The sequence below is a fragment of the Astyanax mexicanus genome, chromosome 12 (assembly GCF_023375975.1).
Source record: "Astyanax mexicanus isolate ESR-SI-001 chromosome 12, AstMex3_surface, whole genome shotgun sequence".
Taxonomy (NCBI): Eukaryota; Metazoa; Chordata; class Actinopteri; order Characiformes; family Acestrorhamphidae; genus Astyanax; species Astyanax mexicanus.
This window is the reverse complement of record NC_064419.1, coordinates 46719693-46732359: the sequence shown is the minus strand read 5'-3', so window position 1 is coordinate 46732359 and position 12667 is coordinate 46719693. Positions and strand designations below refer to the sequence as shown.

At 41.4% G+C, this 12667-nt stretch overlaps 2 protein-coding genes across 3 annotated transcripts in view; both read left to right on the top strand.

The window, feature by feature from the left end:
* faf1 (Fas (TNFRSF6) associated factor 1) overlaps positions 1 to 12667 on the top strand; it is a 163029-nt gene that overhangs the window by 28731 nt on the left and 121631 nt on the right. For both annotated transcript variants that reach the window (XM_049486053.1, XM_049486052.1), the window contains exons 4-6: positions 4611 to 4873; positions 8017 to 8108; positions 9914 to 10005. In XM_049486053.1, coding sequence (XP_049342010.1) covers positions 4611 to 4873; positions 8017 to 8108; positions 9914 to 10005 — 447 coding nt within the window. The remainder of the gene's footprint in view (positions 1 to 4610; positions 4874 to 8016; positions 8109 to 9913; positions 10006 to 12667) is intronic.
* The window catches only part of rnf11b (ring finger protein 11b), a 160513-nt gene that overhangs the window by 109056 nt on the left and 38790 nt on the right, over positions 1 to 12667 (top strand). The gene's annotated exons all lie outside the window — the stretch shown is intronic.

Below are 12667 nucleotides of genomic sequence, written 5' to 3'. Positions count from 1 at the left end.
AGTAGCTTTGAAAACAATACTTTTACACTTTTACTTAAAGTACTTTTACATAAAAAAGCTTGAGTTAATACTTCAACTTCTACAGAGGTATTTTAAACTCTAGTATCTATACTTCTATTACTACAGATATAAATATGCATCCATGCATCTATACTTTTAATTTTGCAGCCACACTCAGAGTAGTATTTTTGTCTTTGGTGCACACCATTTAAAAATCAGTGAAATACATCTAAAAAGAATTTACAGCCACACTTTAAATGTACAGACATTTGGAAATGTGTAGTAAGCTTGGGTACTTTTTTTTTTTGCTTTTGGATAATATGCAATTTTTTAATAATTAAAAAAATGACCCTACTTTTATTTCCATATTTTAAGTAGTTTTAAAACACATATTTTAAACACAAGTATCTATACTCTTGACAACTTTGTGAACAGTTCAGTTTTCTATGATCCATTTAAAAATCAGTGAAATTCACCTGAGGAGAATGAGTGCACGTTTACAGCCACAGGTTAAATAATATCATCTTGAATACAATATTGGGTGGATAATTTGCAATTTAAAAAAATATATTTTGAACATTATCATCTTGACAGTGCAAAATATATTTTATTGGCTTAATTCCACATTTTTATCATCTTTTGTCCTTATTGGCATTTTTGTAGTTTTAAAACCAGTACTTTTACACTAAAAAGCTTAAATTAAGCTTAGTAAAAATATCTACAGAAGTATTTTAAACTCTAGTATCTATACTTCTACCTACAGAGTGATTAATGGAAATACAGTTTTTTATTTTAATTTTTTTTTTCACACCTTTGTTTATTTTTTTATTTATCAGTAGTGGGACTTATTTCTAATGGACGGTGTTTTTTTTTTATCAGAGCATGCTGTGTAAAAGTGGTCCTCCTCAGCTCCCCAGCTCTGCGTGACCCACGGTGGCAGCAGCGTGGCAATCCAAACAGTATCTGAGTCAATGTAAACAGCCTTTACTGCGGGGATAATATGCGGCGGGACCAACAGACGCTTGATTGTCTGGCGTAGAGGAAATCTCTCCCTCTCTCCTTCTTTTAACTCCTTTTCTTTTCATACTGCTGTGGCCGAGGACACAAAACAGCTTTTTTCCCCGTCTCCCTCTCGCTCTCTCGGCGGCTGACGGTTGAATTCCCCCGAGCCCCCATCCCCCTGTGGCAGTAAATAATGTCTTTTCTGTGGCAGCGGCCGGGACAAAAGCTCTTCTCTTCTCCTCCAGGGTCAGCACATATCGCGCTGAGAGAGGGAGCAGGGTGCCAGGGCCCGCGCACAAAGCCTGGATTTATTCCAGCTTATTACAATACCAAAAGGTTAAAGACGTTAGGGTCCTGGGGCAGGCAGGACACAAATATGTACACCCACTCTGTGGAAAAATCAGATACTGTATTTTCAACTGTTTCAATAGTGGAACAGTCACACTTATAAACATGTTTCTAAATAGACAAAAACGGCATTCTTCTTCAAACGTCCTCAAAACTCTGCTCAAAATGATTCACAAAAAACTTGATACACAAACACGCTGATACAAAGTCAAAGTCAAAGTGGTTTTTATTGTCATTTCAGCTATATACAGAGTACACAGTGAAACGAAACAACGTTCCTCCAGGGACCATGGTGCACATAAACACAGTGTAGACAGAACAATAGTGCAACAGTACAAAAGTGCAGACAGACAATACAACACAATACAGACAAAGAATAATAAATAACAAGACAGTGTGCAAATTATGCAGTGTGCAAAAAGTGTGCAAAAAAGACCAGGTGAGGTAGTAATTACTCTATTACACAGTGTGCAATAGAGTCCAGTGAGGTAGTAGGGTTTTTAGTGCTTTCCATTTTCTGGGGTAAGTGGGGTAAGAGTGTGTGTGCATGTACAGAAAAACCATCAGTTCAGTCTCTGCAGTTGAGGAGTCTGATGGCTTGGGGGTAGAAGCTGTTGCAGAATCTGGTCGTGCTGGACCGGATGCTGCGGTACCTTCTTCCCGAAGGCAGGAGGGAGAACAGTTCGTGTGAGGGATGGGTGGGGTCATTCACAATGCTGGTTGCTTTGCGGATGCTGCGGGTGGTGTAAATGTCCGTGATGGAGGGGAGAGAGACGCCGATGATCCTCTCAGCTGTCCTCACAATACGCTGGAGGGTCTTGCGGTCAGAGACGGTGCAGGTCCCAAACCAGGCAGTGATGCAGCTGCTCAGGATGCTCTCAATGGTCCCTCTATAGAAGAGTGTGAGGATGGGTGGAGGGAGACGGGCCTTTCTCAGCTTCCGGAGGAAGTAGAGACGCTGCTGGGCTTTCTTGGCTGTAGAGCTGGTGTTCACAGTCCAGGTGAGGTTATCTGCTAAGTGGACACCAAGGAACTTGGTGCTCTTAACAATCTCCACAGAGGACCCGTCGATGTTGAGTGGAGAGTGGCACTGGGGTTCGGACGATATATTGATATCCTAATATCACTATTTTATATTTTATCATTGCTAGGGATGTCCTGATTAGGGCTGAGTATCAAAGTTCAATACCATAATGGCATATTGACAAAAATTATGTGCCTGTTTTTTGATACTTGGCATGAAACGCAGAGATCATTGAAATTGTCTACACACCGCCATTGTGCTGAAATCTCAGCCGCTGTCTCCCGCTAAATTGCTGTCTCTCGCAAACTCTCTCTGTCTCTCACTAAATCGCTGTCTCTTGTTAACTCACACTTTCTCTCATTAACTCGCACTGTTTCTCACTAATTCGCTTTGTCTCTCCATCTCTCTCCTTCTCGCTAACTCGCGCTGTCTTTATTTCTCCCCCTCGCTACCTTGCTCTCTCTCTCTCTCTCTCTCTCTCCCTCTTTCACTAACTCTCTCTGTCACTCGCTAACTCACGCAGTCTCTCACAAACTCATGTTGTTTCTCACTAACTCGAATTGTCTCTCGCTAACTGCCTCTGTCTCTCAATAAATCGTGATGTCTCTTGCTATCTCCCTCTGTCTCTTGTTAAATCACTGTCTCTTGTGAACTGTCTCACTCTCTTTTGCTAACTTGCGCTGTTTTTCACTAACTTGCTCTGACTTTTGTTTACTCGCTCTATCTCTTGCTAACTCGCTCTGTCTCTCGCTAACTCTCTCTGTCTCTTGCTAACTCTCTCTGTCTCTTGCTAAATCGCTCTGTCTCTTATTAACTCGCTCTGTCTCTCATTAACTCTCTCTGTCTCTCGCTAACTCGCTCTGTCTCTCATTAACTCGCTCTGTCTCTTGCTAACTCTCTCTGTCTCTTGCTAACTCGCTCTGTCTCTCGCTAACACGCTCTGTCTCTCGCTAACTCTCTCTGTCTCTCATTAACTCGCTCTGTCTCTTGCTAACTCTCTCTGTCTCTCGCTAACTCGCTCTGTCTCTCGCTAACTCGCTCTGTCTCTCATTAACTCGCTCTGTCTCTCGCTAACTCGCTCTGTCTCTCATTAACTCGCTCTGTCTCTCGCTAACTCGCTCTGTCTCTCGCTAACTCGCTCTGTCTCTCGCTAACTCGCTCTGTCTCTTGCTAACTCGCTCTGTCTCTCGCTTACTCGCTCTGTCTCTTGCTAACTCGCTCTGTCTCTTGCTAACTCGCTCTGTCTCTTGCTAACTCGCTCTGTCTCTCGCTTACTCGCTCTGTCTCTCATTAACTCGCTCTGTCTCTTGCTAACTCGCTCTGTCTCTCGCTAACTCGCTCTGTCTCTTGCTAACTTGCTCTGTCTCTCATTAACTTGCGCTGTCTCTCTATATCTCTCACATTCTCTCTCTTGCTAACTCGCGCTGACTCCAAGCACACAGTGTGAACTACAGTAGGTGAAGGAAAAAAGTGCATATTTCTCAAACTATGATTTTAATATGTTGTTTTCTTTAAAAGGGTATACTTGTGGTGTTATGCTATTCTCCTATTATGTCAGTGGCGTTTAATGCTCTTAAAGTGACAATATTATCACTTATCACAATAATATCTGGGATGATATATCGTCTTCAAACTGCACTAAACTGCAGTGTGAAACCAAATCTAACCGGATCAAATGTATAGAATCCAATGTAACACACTGTTTGAAAATGCCCTTAGATTTTAGACTGATTTAAGCCCTATCTGGACGGGAGCAGTGAGGTTAAGGCTTTCTTGGTTACATGACATCACGTTCAGTAGCTCCTCCATTTCCACTCGCTGTTGTTTTTTTAACGTGAATCTCCGTGGAAATGAAGTGTAATTACGGTGCGCGGCAGTGGACAAATAACTATTTTATTAAACGTGAGTAGACAAAACTCAGAGATGTGCGTCCGGACGGGACTAAAATTACCGGAGGAGCACGAAGTTCAGAGAAAAACAGTAGAAAATTCAGCCTGTAATTTTCTCAGAGGACGTCTGAGAAAAACACGTACATGATCGTTCTGGACGGTAATAAAATCACAGAGGATAAAAACCCCCATAAAAGAGAAAATTACCCCAGAACCCCCTGAGAAACTAATCCCATCTGGATAAGGCTTTAGTCTGATTTGTGAGTGATTTGTGAGTGATTAGCTGGTGTTTTTAATGTTTTGAGAAACATGTATCAGATCTGTCGCTATTATTTTGTTCTCTGCAGCACTTTCACCAGCGAGGGCTCTCAGACCAGCCCGTTCGGAGAGAACAGCCAAGCAGCAGCAGCAGCCACGGCACCTACAGCACCTCCATCGAGCGCAGCATCATCTTCACCTCCGTCCTCTTCCTCCTCCTCCTCCTCCTCAGCCTTCTGCCCCGTCCTGCCCTCCCGCCACATCGTGGAGAGACAGCCGCGCATGCTCAACTTCCACATAGAGTACCGCACGCGCTCAGTAGAGGTGGTGCTGGAGGAGGCTAGCACTGTGGGTGAGTACTGAGTAATCACACACACACACACACACACCCTCTTAACACCCCTCAAGTTTTTTACTCTTTAATTAAAAGTGTAAAAGTACTGTTATTTTTATATTTTCAAGTTTTTCTTTAAGGAGATGAGAATGTCCACATTCTCTGGAGAAAGGGCTGCTCTTTGAGCAGTCTCAATGTCCGTGGCGTCGACAGTGTGCTGCGCCATTTGCGTAGTTTAGAGGGAGGGATCGTCGATCCTCTTTTTGACTTCGAGGCTCAAGACCATGACATAATTTCGATCGATTTCGATGAAATATCGAAATCGTGATTAGGGGTGGGCGATATGGCACTAACATAATATCACGATATTTCAGGGTATTTTTGCGATAACGATATACATGGCGATATAGGAAAACAGAAAAAATAATTAATTAATTTCAGGAATGTAGTATAATAGTATAACAGTATAATCATAATGTGACAAAATAAATAATATAGCATAAAATAATATAATGCAGCAAATAATATTGCAGAATATTTAGTGCATGCATATAAACTGCAAACTAAAACAATTATACAATAAATACACCTAAAGCTTCACAGTAAATAATAGACTACTTTTAAGACAGAACAGCCCTATTATCACGATATGGATTTTTAATATCACGATATTTGTGTGTCACGATATATTGTATACGATATAATATTGCCCACCCCTAATCGTGACACCCCTAGTGATCATCCACCTTCTTCTTGATTATATTCCAGAGGTTTTCAATTTGGTAAAATCAAAGAAACTCATCATTTTTAAGTACTCTCATTTATTTCCAGAGTTGAATATATTTTTGTTTTATTGATTTTATCAGTAATATTGATTGCCTGTTGCAGCTTCTGTGACTGGTATAAATGACCTGCCTGGTGCTTTTTTTACTTTAAATCTCAGACTCTTCTCAGCTCAGTCTGGCTTTGTTGCTCGTACAGGTTTTTTCTCTCGACATGTTCCGGTTCGTGAGAAGTTCACAGACTTTCTGCAGTATCATTTCACAGAAATACAATGTGGTTTTTCTAAGTATTCTAAACTGCTGCGCCACGATGATCCTAGAATGTGATATTCGACTTTTTCTAACCGTTTTTCTCTTGTGTCTCATAAGGTTATGGTTACTGCAGGAAGTTTAGGTCATTTATATTATAGTTGGGTTAACTGTTGCAGCCTTATTGTCTGCTGTGAATGAGAGTTATGTGCCATATTGTTAAGGTCCAGTCATTCTGGTGAAGTTAGTGAGTCAGAGAGGTTACAGTGATGACGAGACAAACACTAATATGTATAGTTCTGTTCTGATGTGGGAAAAGGTGGCAAATATGTATCTCATAATTAGAGCTGGGCCTATTTTATGGTATTTACTTTCCTCAGTACACTCAGTACAGTGTACTGAGCAATTCATCCAGTTTAGCTAATTATAATAAAATTTACAATTATACAGTGTTCTTTGTTTTTGATACGATCTTAAAGAATATTGTTTTTTAATTTTTCAATTTTTTTCATTTCCGTCAGTTTAATATACTGGTGCATCTAAAATTTTTTTAATATTATTTAAAAGTGACTGTGTTTCTTTAGTTCAGTTTAAATTGTGAAAAGAAAACTAGAATATTATATAAGGGCCATTCCAACAAATGGGTGAGATTTGCTTGTTGTAATTCTTCCAAATATTATTATTATTATTATTATTATTTTATATTTTTTCCATTTTGAATCTAATAACACATATATTTTAGTATTCAAAACATGTACTGGTCAAACTCAGGCAGCTTTACCTCCTTTTTTTTTTCTAATCTAAAAATGTTTACAAAATTTGCGCAACATTTAAAAGCCTGTTTAAAAGCAAGTCCATTCATTCCTATAATTTTTTAAAGAAATGGTTTCTGTTACTGGCACTCATTCCTGTTACTTTTTATGTTATGAATAACAGGAATGAAAGAAACAGGAATTCGTTTTTAGCATTGAATTAGCACAAAAAACATGAGAAATAGCTAAATTGCAGCTATGCTAATAGCATGAGGACACTGAGCACATTCTAGAAAATCCTGCTGGAAAATGAAATCCTCATCTCTATAAAAGTTGTCAGTAGCAGAGGGAAGCTGTAAGATATGAAGTGCTGTAAGATTAGGTGGGAAAGCAAAACTGCACTGACTTTAGACTTGATAATAAAACACAGTGGATCAACACCAGCAGATGACAGACATGTCTCTAACCATCACTGATCATCAGTACATTTTACATTTCATTTGGAAATCAAGAAATTAAAGGAGCAGAGTCTGGAGGAAGAGTGGAGAGAGACACAGTCCAAACTGCTTGAGGTCTATATATAATCTATATTAATATAGAGGTCTATAGTATATTAATTTCTAGCATGTTAAAGTCATGGAAATTTGGTCTACAAATCTTTGTGTTTCATTTTATTGATGGAGAAAATCTATTTTGAGTTAACAAATACAGCAGCAGAGTTAATTCAATAATTTAACTCTACACAGTGGAGCTCTCAGGATATGAGACACATTTTATTTTTTTAAAAATTGTGTAAAAAATGTATCAGATTAATTTTAGGCCTACTATTCTCAATTTTGATTGTAGTTTTAGTTGATTTTTGGTTTTATTGTCCATGTCTGCACTGATGTTTTAAAAATTCTATGGTCACGATAAGTTAAAAAGTGTATGAACCCTGTAAAGACGTTTATCATCCAGCATGAGAACTTGAATTGAATAATACTCTTGTGTCTTTATGCGATCAAGAACTTTACAATTCCCTGCAACACCAACATAAAAGCCTTTATAGGAAAGTAGACGCTGGTACTACAGCAAGAGGGGACTTTTATTATGGAGTTTTTTATGTTATGCTGTGAAGGCATGCCTGTGACTGTATATTATTCGTGATTTTTCTTTTATTCATATTTTTCTTAAGTAAGTTAAGACTTACTTTTAAGCTATTTGGCTATAATGTGCTAATTTTCCTATAAGTCCTCCTGCTTGTAGTGGTCCTGCAGTTTGTTCTGATGAAATCTTGCTCAAAAATTGTATTAAGTTGTCTTAGTAAATGTGATGCTGCCCCCTTCTGGAGAAAACATTAAGTGTTTTTCATTTTTTAATAATAAAATTGTTTTTGCAGGAGAAATCAAGCAGATTCTGGAGACAGAGCTTCACGTGCCTGTGTCTAAAATGCAGTTAAAAGGCTGGAAGAGTGGAGATGTTTCTGACAGTGTGAGTACTATTTTTTTAATCAATTTATATATATATATACACTACCGTTCAAAAGTTTGCGGTCACTCAAACAATTTTGTGTTTTCCATGAAAAGTCACACTTATGACTTATTCATTTTGTGAAATGAATAGAAAATAGAGTCAAGACATTGACAAGGTTAGAAATAATGATTTGTATTTGAAATAACATTGTTTTTACATCAAACTTTGCTTTCATCAAAGAATCCTCCATTTGCAGCAATTACAGCATTGCACACCTTTGGCATTCTAGCTGTTAATTTGTTGAGGTAAGCTGGAGAAATTGCACCCCACGCTTCTAGAAGCAGCTCCCACAAGTTGGATTGGTTGGATGGGCACTTCTGGCGTACCATACGGTCAAGCTGCTCCCACAACAGCTCAATGGGGTTCAGATCTGGTGACTGCGCTGGCCACTCCATTACCAATAGAATACCAGCTGCCTGCTTCTGCTGTAAATAGTTCTTTCACAATTTGGAGGTGTGTTTAGGGTCATTGTCCTGTTGTAGGACGAAATTGGCTCCGATCAGGCGCTGTCCACTGGGTATGGCATGGCGTTGCAAAATGGAGTGATAGCCTTCCTTATTCAGAATCCCTTTCACCCTGTACAAATCTCCCACCTTACCAGCACCAAAGCAACCCCAGACCATCACATTACCTCCACCATGCTTAACAGATGGCGTCAGGCATTCTTCCAGCATCTTTTCATTTGTTCTGCGTCTCACAAACGTTTCTTCTTTGTGATCCAAACACCTCAAACTTGGATTCATCCGTCCACAACACTTTTTTCCAGTCTTCCTCTGTCCAATGTCTGTGTTCTTTTGCCCATCTTAATCTTTTTCTTTTATTAGCCAGTCTCAGATATGGCTTTTTCTTTGCCACTCTGCCCTGAAGCCCAAAATCCCGCAGCCGCCTCTTCACTGTAGATGTTGACACTTGTGTTTTGCGGGTACTATTTAATGAAGATGCCAGTTGGAGACCTGTGAGGCGTCTGTTTCTCAAACTAGAGACTCTAATGTACTTATCTTCTTGCTTAGTTGTGCAACGCGGCCTCCCACTTCTTTTTCTACTCTGGTTAGAGCCTGTTTGTGCTGTCCTCTGAAGGGAGTAGTACACACCGTTGTAGGAAATCTTCAATTTCTTAGCAATTTCTCGCATGGAATAGCCTTCATTTCTAAGAACAAGAATAGACTGTTGAGTTTCAGATGAAAGTTCTCTTTTTCTGGCCATTTTGAGCGTTTAATTGACCCCACAAATGTGATGCTCCAGAAACTCAATCTGCTCAAAGGAAGGTCAGTTTTGTAGCTTCTGTAATGAGCTAGACTGTTTTCAGGTGTGTGAACATGATTGCACAAGGGTTTTCTAATCATCAATTAGCCTTCTGAGCCAATGAGCAAACACATTGTACCATTAGAACACTGGAGTGATAGTTGCTGGAAATGGGCCTCTATACACCTATGTAGATATTGCACCAAAACCAGACATTTGCAGCTAGAATAGTCATTTACCACATTAGCAATGTACAGAGTGTATTTGTCTAAAGTTAGGACTAGTTTAAATCTTTCTTCATTGAAAAGTACAGTGCTTTTCCTTAAAAAATAAGGACGTTTCAATGTGACCCCAAACTTTTGAACGGTAGTGTATATATGTATATATATATATATATATAGAGTATAAATATAAACTTAGTTTCCAAAAAATATATTTATTCTATTTGATTTTATTCATATAAGATGTACACCTGTTCTGTGTGTTGTGTCTCTAAATTTTGTGTGTGTGTGTGTTTTCAGACGGCACTGAGGAGTTTACACCTGCCCAAAAACAACAGCCTGTACGTGCTGACCCCCGACATCGCCCCCACTGCCACCACCAGCCAGAGCAGGTACGGGTCTGTGTGTGTCCTGTGTGTGTGTCTGTTGAGTCCAGGGGCGTAGCAGCAAATTCTGGGCCCTGTACAATCTCAATGTCAGTGGGCCCCTATCCAAGCCAGCACACAATGGAACTTGAATTTTAATGGGCCCTCTTCCTACTCGGGCCCTGGGTAGTCAGGTCCGCTTTTCCCTCACTACCATGCCAATGGTTGTGTCTGCGTGTGTGTGTGTTACTTGCGTCTGTCTGTGTGTCTCTCTCTCTCTATGTCCTGTGTGTGTGTGTGTCTTGCGTCTGTCTGTGTGTCTTGAGTGTGTGTCTCTGTGTCTCTCTGTCTGTGTCCTGTGTGTGTGTGTCTTGTGTGTTGCGCGCATGTGCGTGCGTGTGTGTGGTGTGTATCCTGTGTGTGTCCTGTGTCATGTGCGCTTGTGTGTGTCCTGTGCGCGTGTGTCCTGTGCGCGTGTGTCCTGTGCGCGTGTGTCCTGTGCGCGTGTGTCCTGTGCGCGTGTGTCGTGTGCGCGTGTGTCCTGTGTGCGTGTGTCGTGTGTGCGTGTGTCGTGTGTGCGTGTGTCGTGTGCGTGTGTCGTGTGTCGTGTGTCGTGCGCGCGTGTGTCGTGCGCGCGTGTGTCCTGTGCGCGCGTGTGTCCTGTGCGCGCGTGTGTCCTGTGCGCGCGTGTGTCCTGTGCGCGCGTGTGTCCTGTGCGCGCGTGTGTCCTGTGCGCGCGTGTGTCCTGTGGGCGTGAGTGTGGGCGTGTGTCCTGTGTGGGCGTGTGTCCTGTGTGGGCGTGTGTCCTGTGTGGGCGTGTGTCCTGTGTGGGCGTGAGTGTGGGCGTGTGTCCTGTGTGGGCGTGTGTCCTGTGTGGGCGTGTGTCCTGTGTGGGCGTGTGTCCTGTGTGGGCGTGTGTCCTGGGCGCGCGCGTGTCCTGGGCGCGCGCGTGTCCTGGGCGCGCGCGTGTCCTGGGCGCGCGCGTGTCCTGGGCGCGCGCGTGTCCTGGGCGCGCGCGTGTCCTGGGCGCGCGCGTGTCCTGTGTGGGCGTGTGTCCTGTGGGCGTGTGTCCTGTGTGGGCGTGAGTCCTGTGTGGGCGTGAGTCCTGTGTGGGCGTGTGTCCTGTGTGGGCGTGTGTCCTGTGTGGGCGTGTGTCCTGTGTGGGCGTGAGTCCTGTGTGGGCGTGAGTCCTGTGTGGGCGTGTGTCCTGTGTGGGCGTGTGTCCTGTGTGGGCGTGTGTCCTGTGTGGGCGTGTGTCCTGTGTGGGCGTGAGTCCTGTGTGGGCGTGTGTCCTGTGTGGGCGTGTGTGTGTGGGCGTGTGTCCTGTGTGGGCGTGTGTCCTGTGTGGGCGTGTGTCCTGTGTGGGTGTGAGTCCTGTGCGCGCGTGTCCTGTGGTGTGTGCAAGAAGCTTCTTATCTGGTCAGTAACTCGGTAAAAGGCTAATATTAAAATATATATATATATATATATATATATATATATATATATATATTATTTTTATAAAAGCAATGCTTTATATCATTACCTGTATTAAAACATCTCCAGATCTCTTCTAATGGATGTATTTTATGTATATATTGGGGAAAAATATACATTATTATTTTTATTATTAAGTATTCGATACATTGCAGATTTTTTAAGGTTTTCCCATCTACAAAGAAAATAGAGGGTCTGTAATTTTTATGGTAGGTACACTTCAACTGTGAGAGATGTATAAAACTAAATTTAGAAAATCACATTGTATGATATTTAAAAAAAATAATAATAATTTGCACTTTATTGCATGAATTAAAAGTAAGTACGAAAGTTATGGCTAAAATGGTGCAAGTGTTAAGTGTTCATTCTGGACACTAGGTGGCAGTGCTGGATCATTTTTAAACATGATTGTGAAGCTGGGGCTCCTCATCTGATCACAATGGCTTTTTAACTATCCTTAAAAATCACTGTAGCATCACATTATTCTGTTGTGGGCAACAAATAATAGGTCACAAAATGGATGATGAACAATCTCCTTTAATGTCTTCTTATACAGGGCGACACTTTTAAAGATGAGAGTATAAGCAAATAAAATGCATCAACAGTTGAAGATTCTGCCTTTCACAGGCTCTTTCGAGCATAGTACAGTGATTTTTATTATATTTTTGCTGCACATCATTCAATTAAATAGGATAATAGGATTTCGGACAGTCTCCGTTGGAGCGGTCATTACATGTCTCTCCAAACCATCACTGATCATCAGTAAATTTTACATTTCATTTGTAAAGGAAGGGAGCAGAGTCTGGAGGAAGAGTGGAGAGACACACAGTCCAAACTGCTCGAGGTCTAGTGTGAAGTTTCCACCAATCAGTGATGGTTTGGTATGTTGGAGAGACATGTTATCTGCTGGTGTTGATCCACTGTGTTTTATTATCAAGTCTAAAGTCAGTGCAGTGTTTTGTTTTCTTACAGCACTTCATCTTACAGAGCTTCCCTCTGCTACTGACAACTTTTATGGAGATTTATGGGGATTTCATTTTCCAGCAGGACTTGGCACAGAAATGCCCACACTGTCAAAAGTACAGTACCAATTGGTCTTATATATCCAGATTTTTCGTCTCTTTATCGTAGCAGAAGTAGTTGAGTAGTGAGAAGGAGGTCAGTTTGTTTGTTTGTGTGTGTGTGTGTGTGTGTGTGTGTAATTATCTGTGTT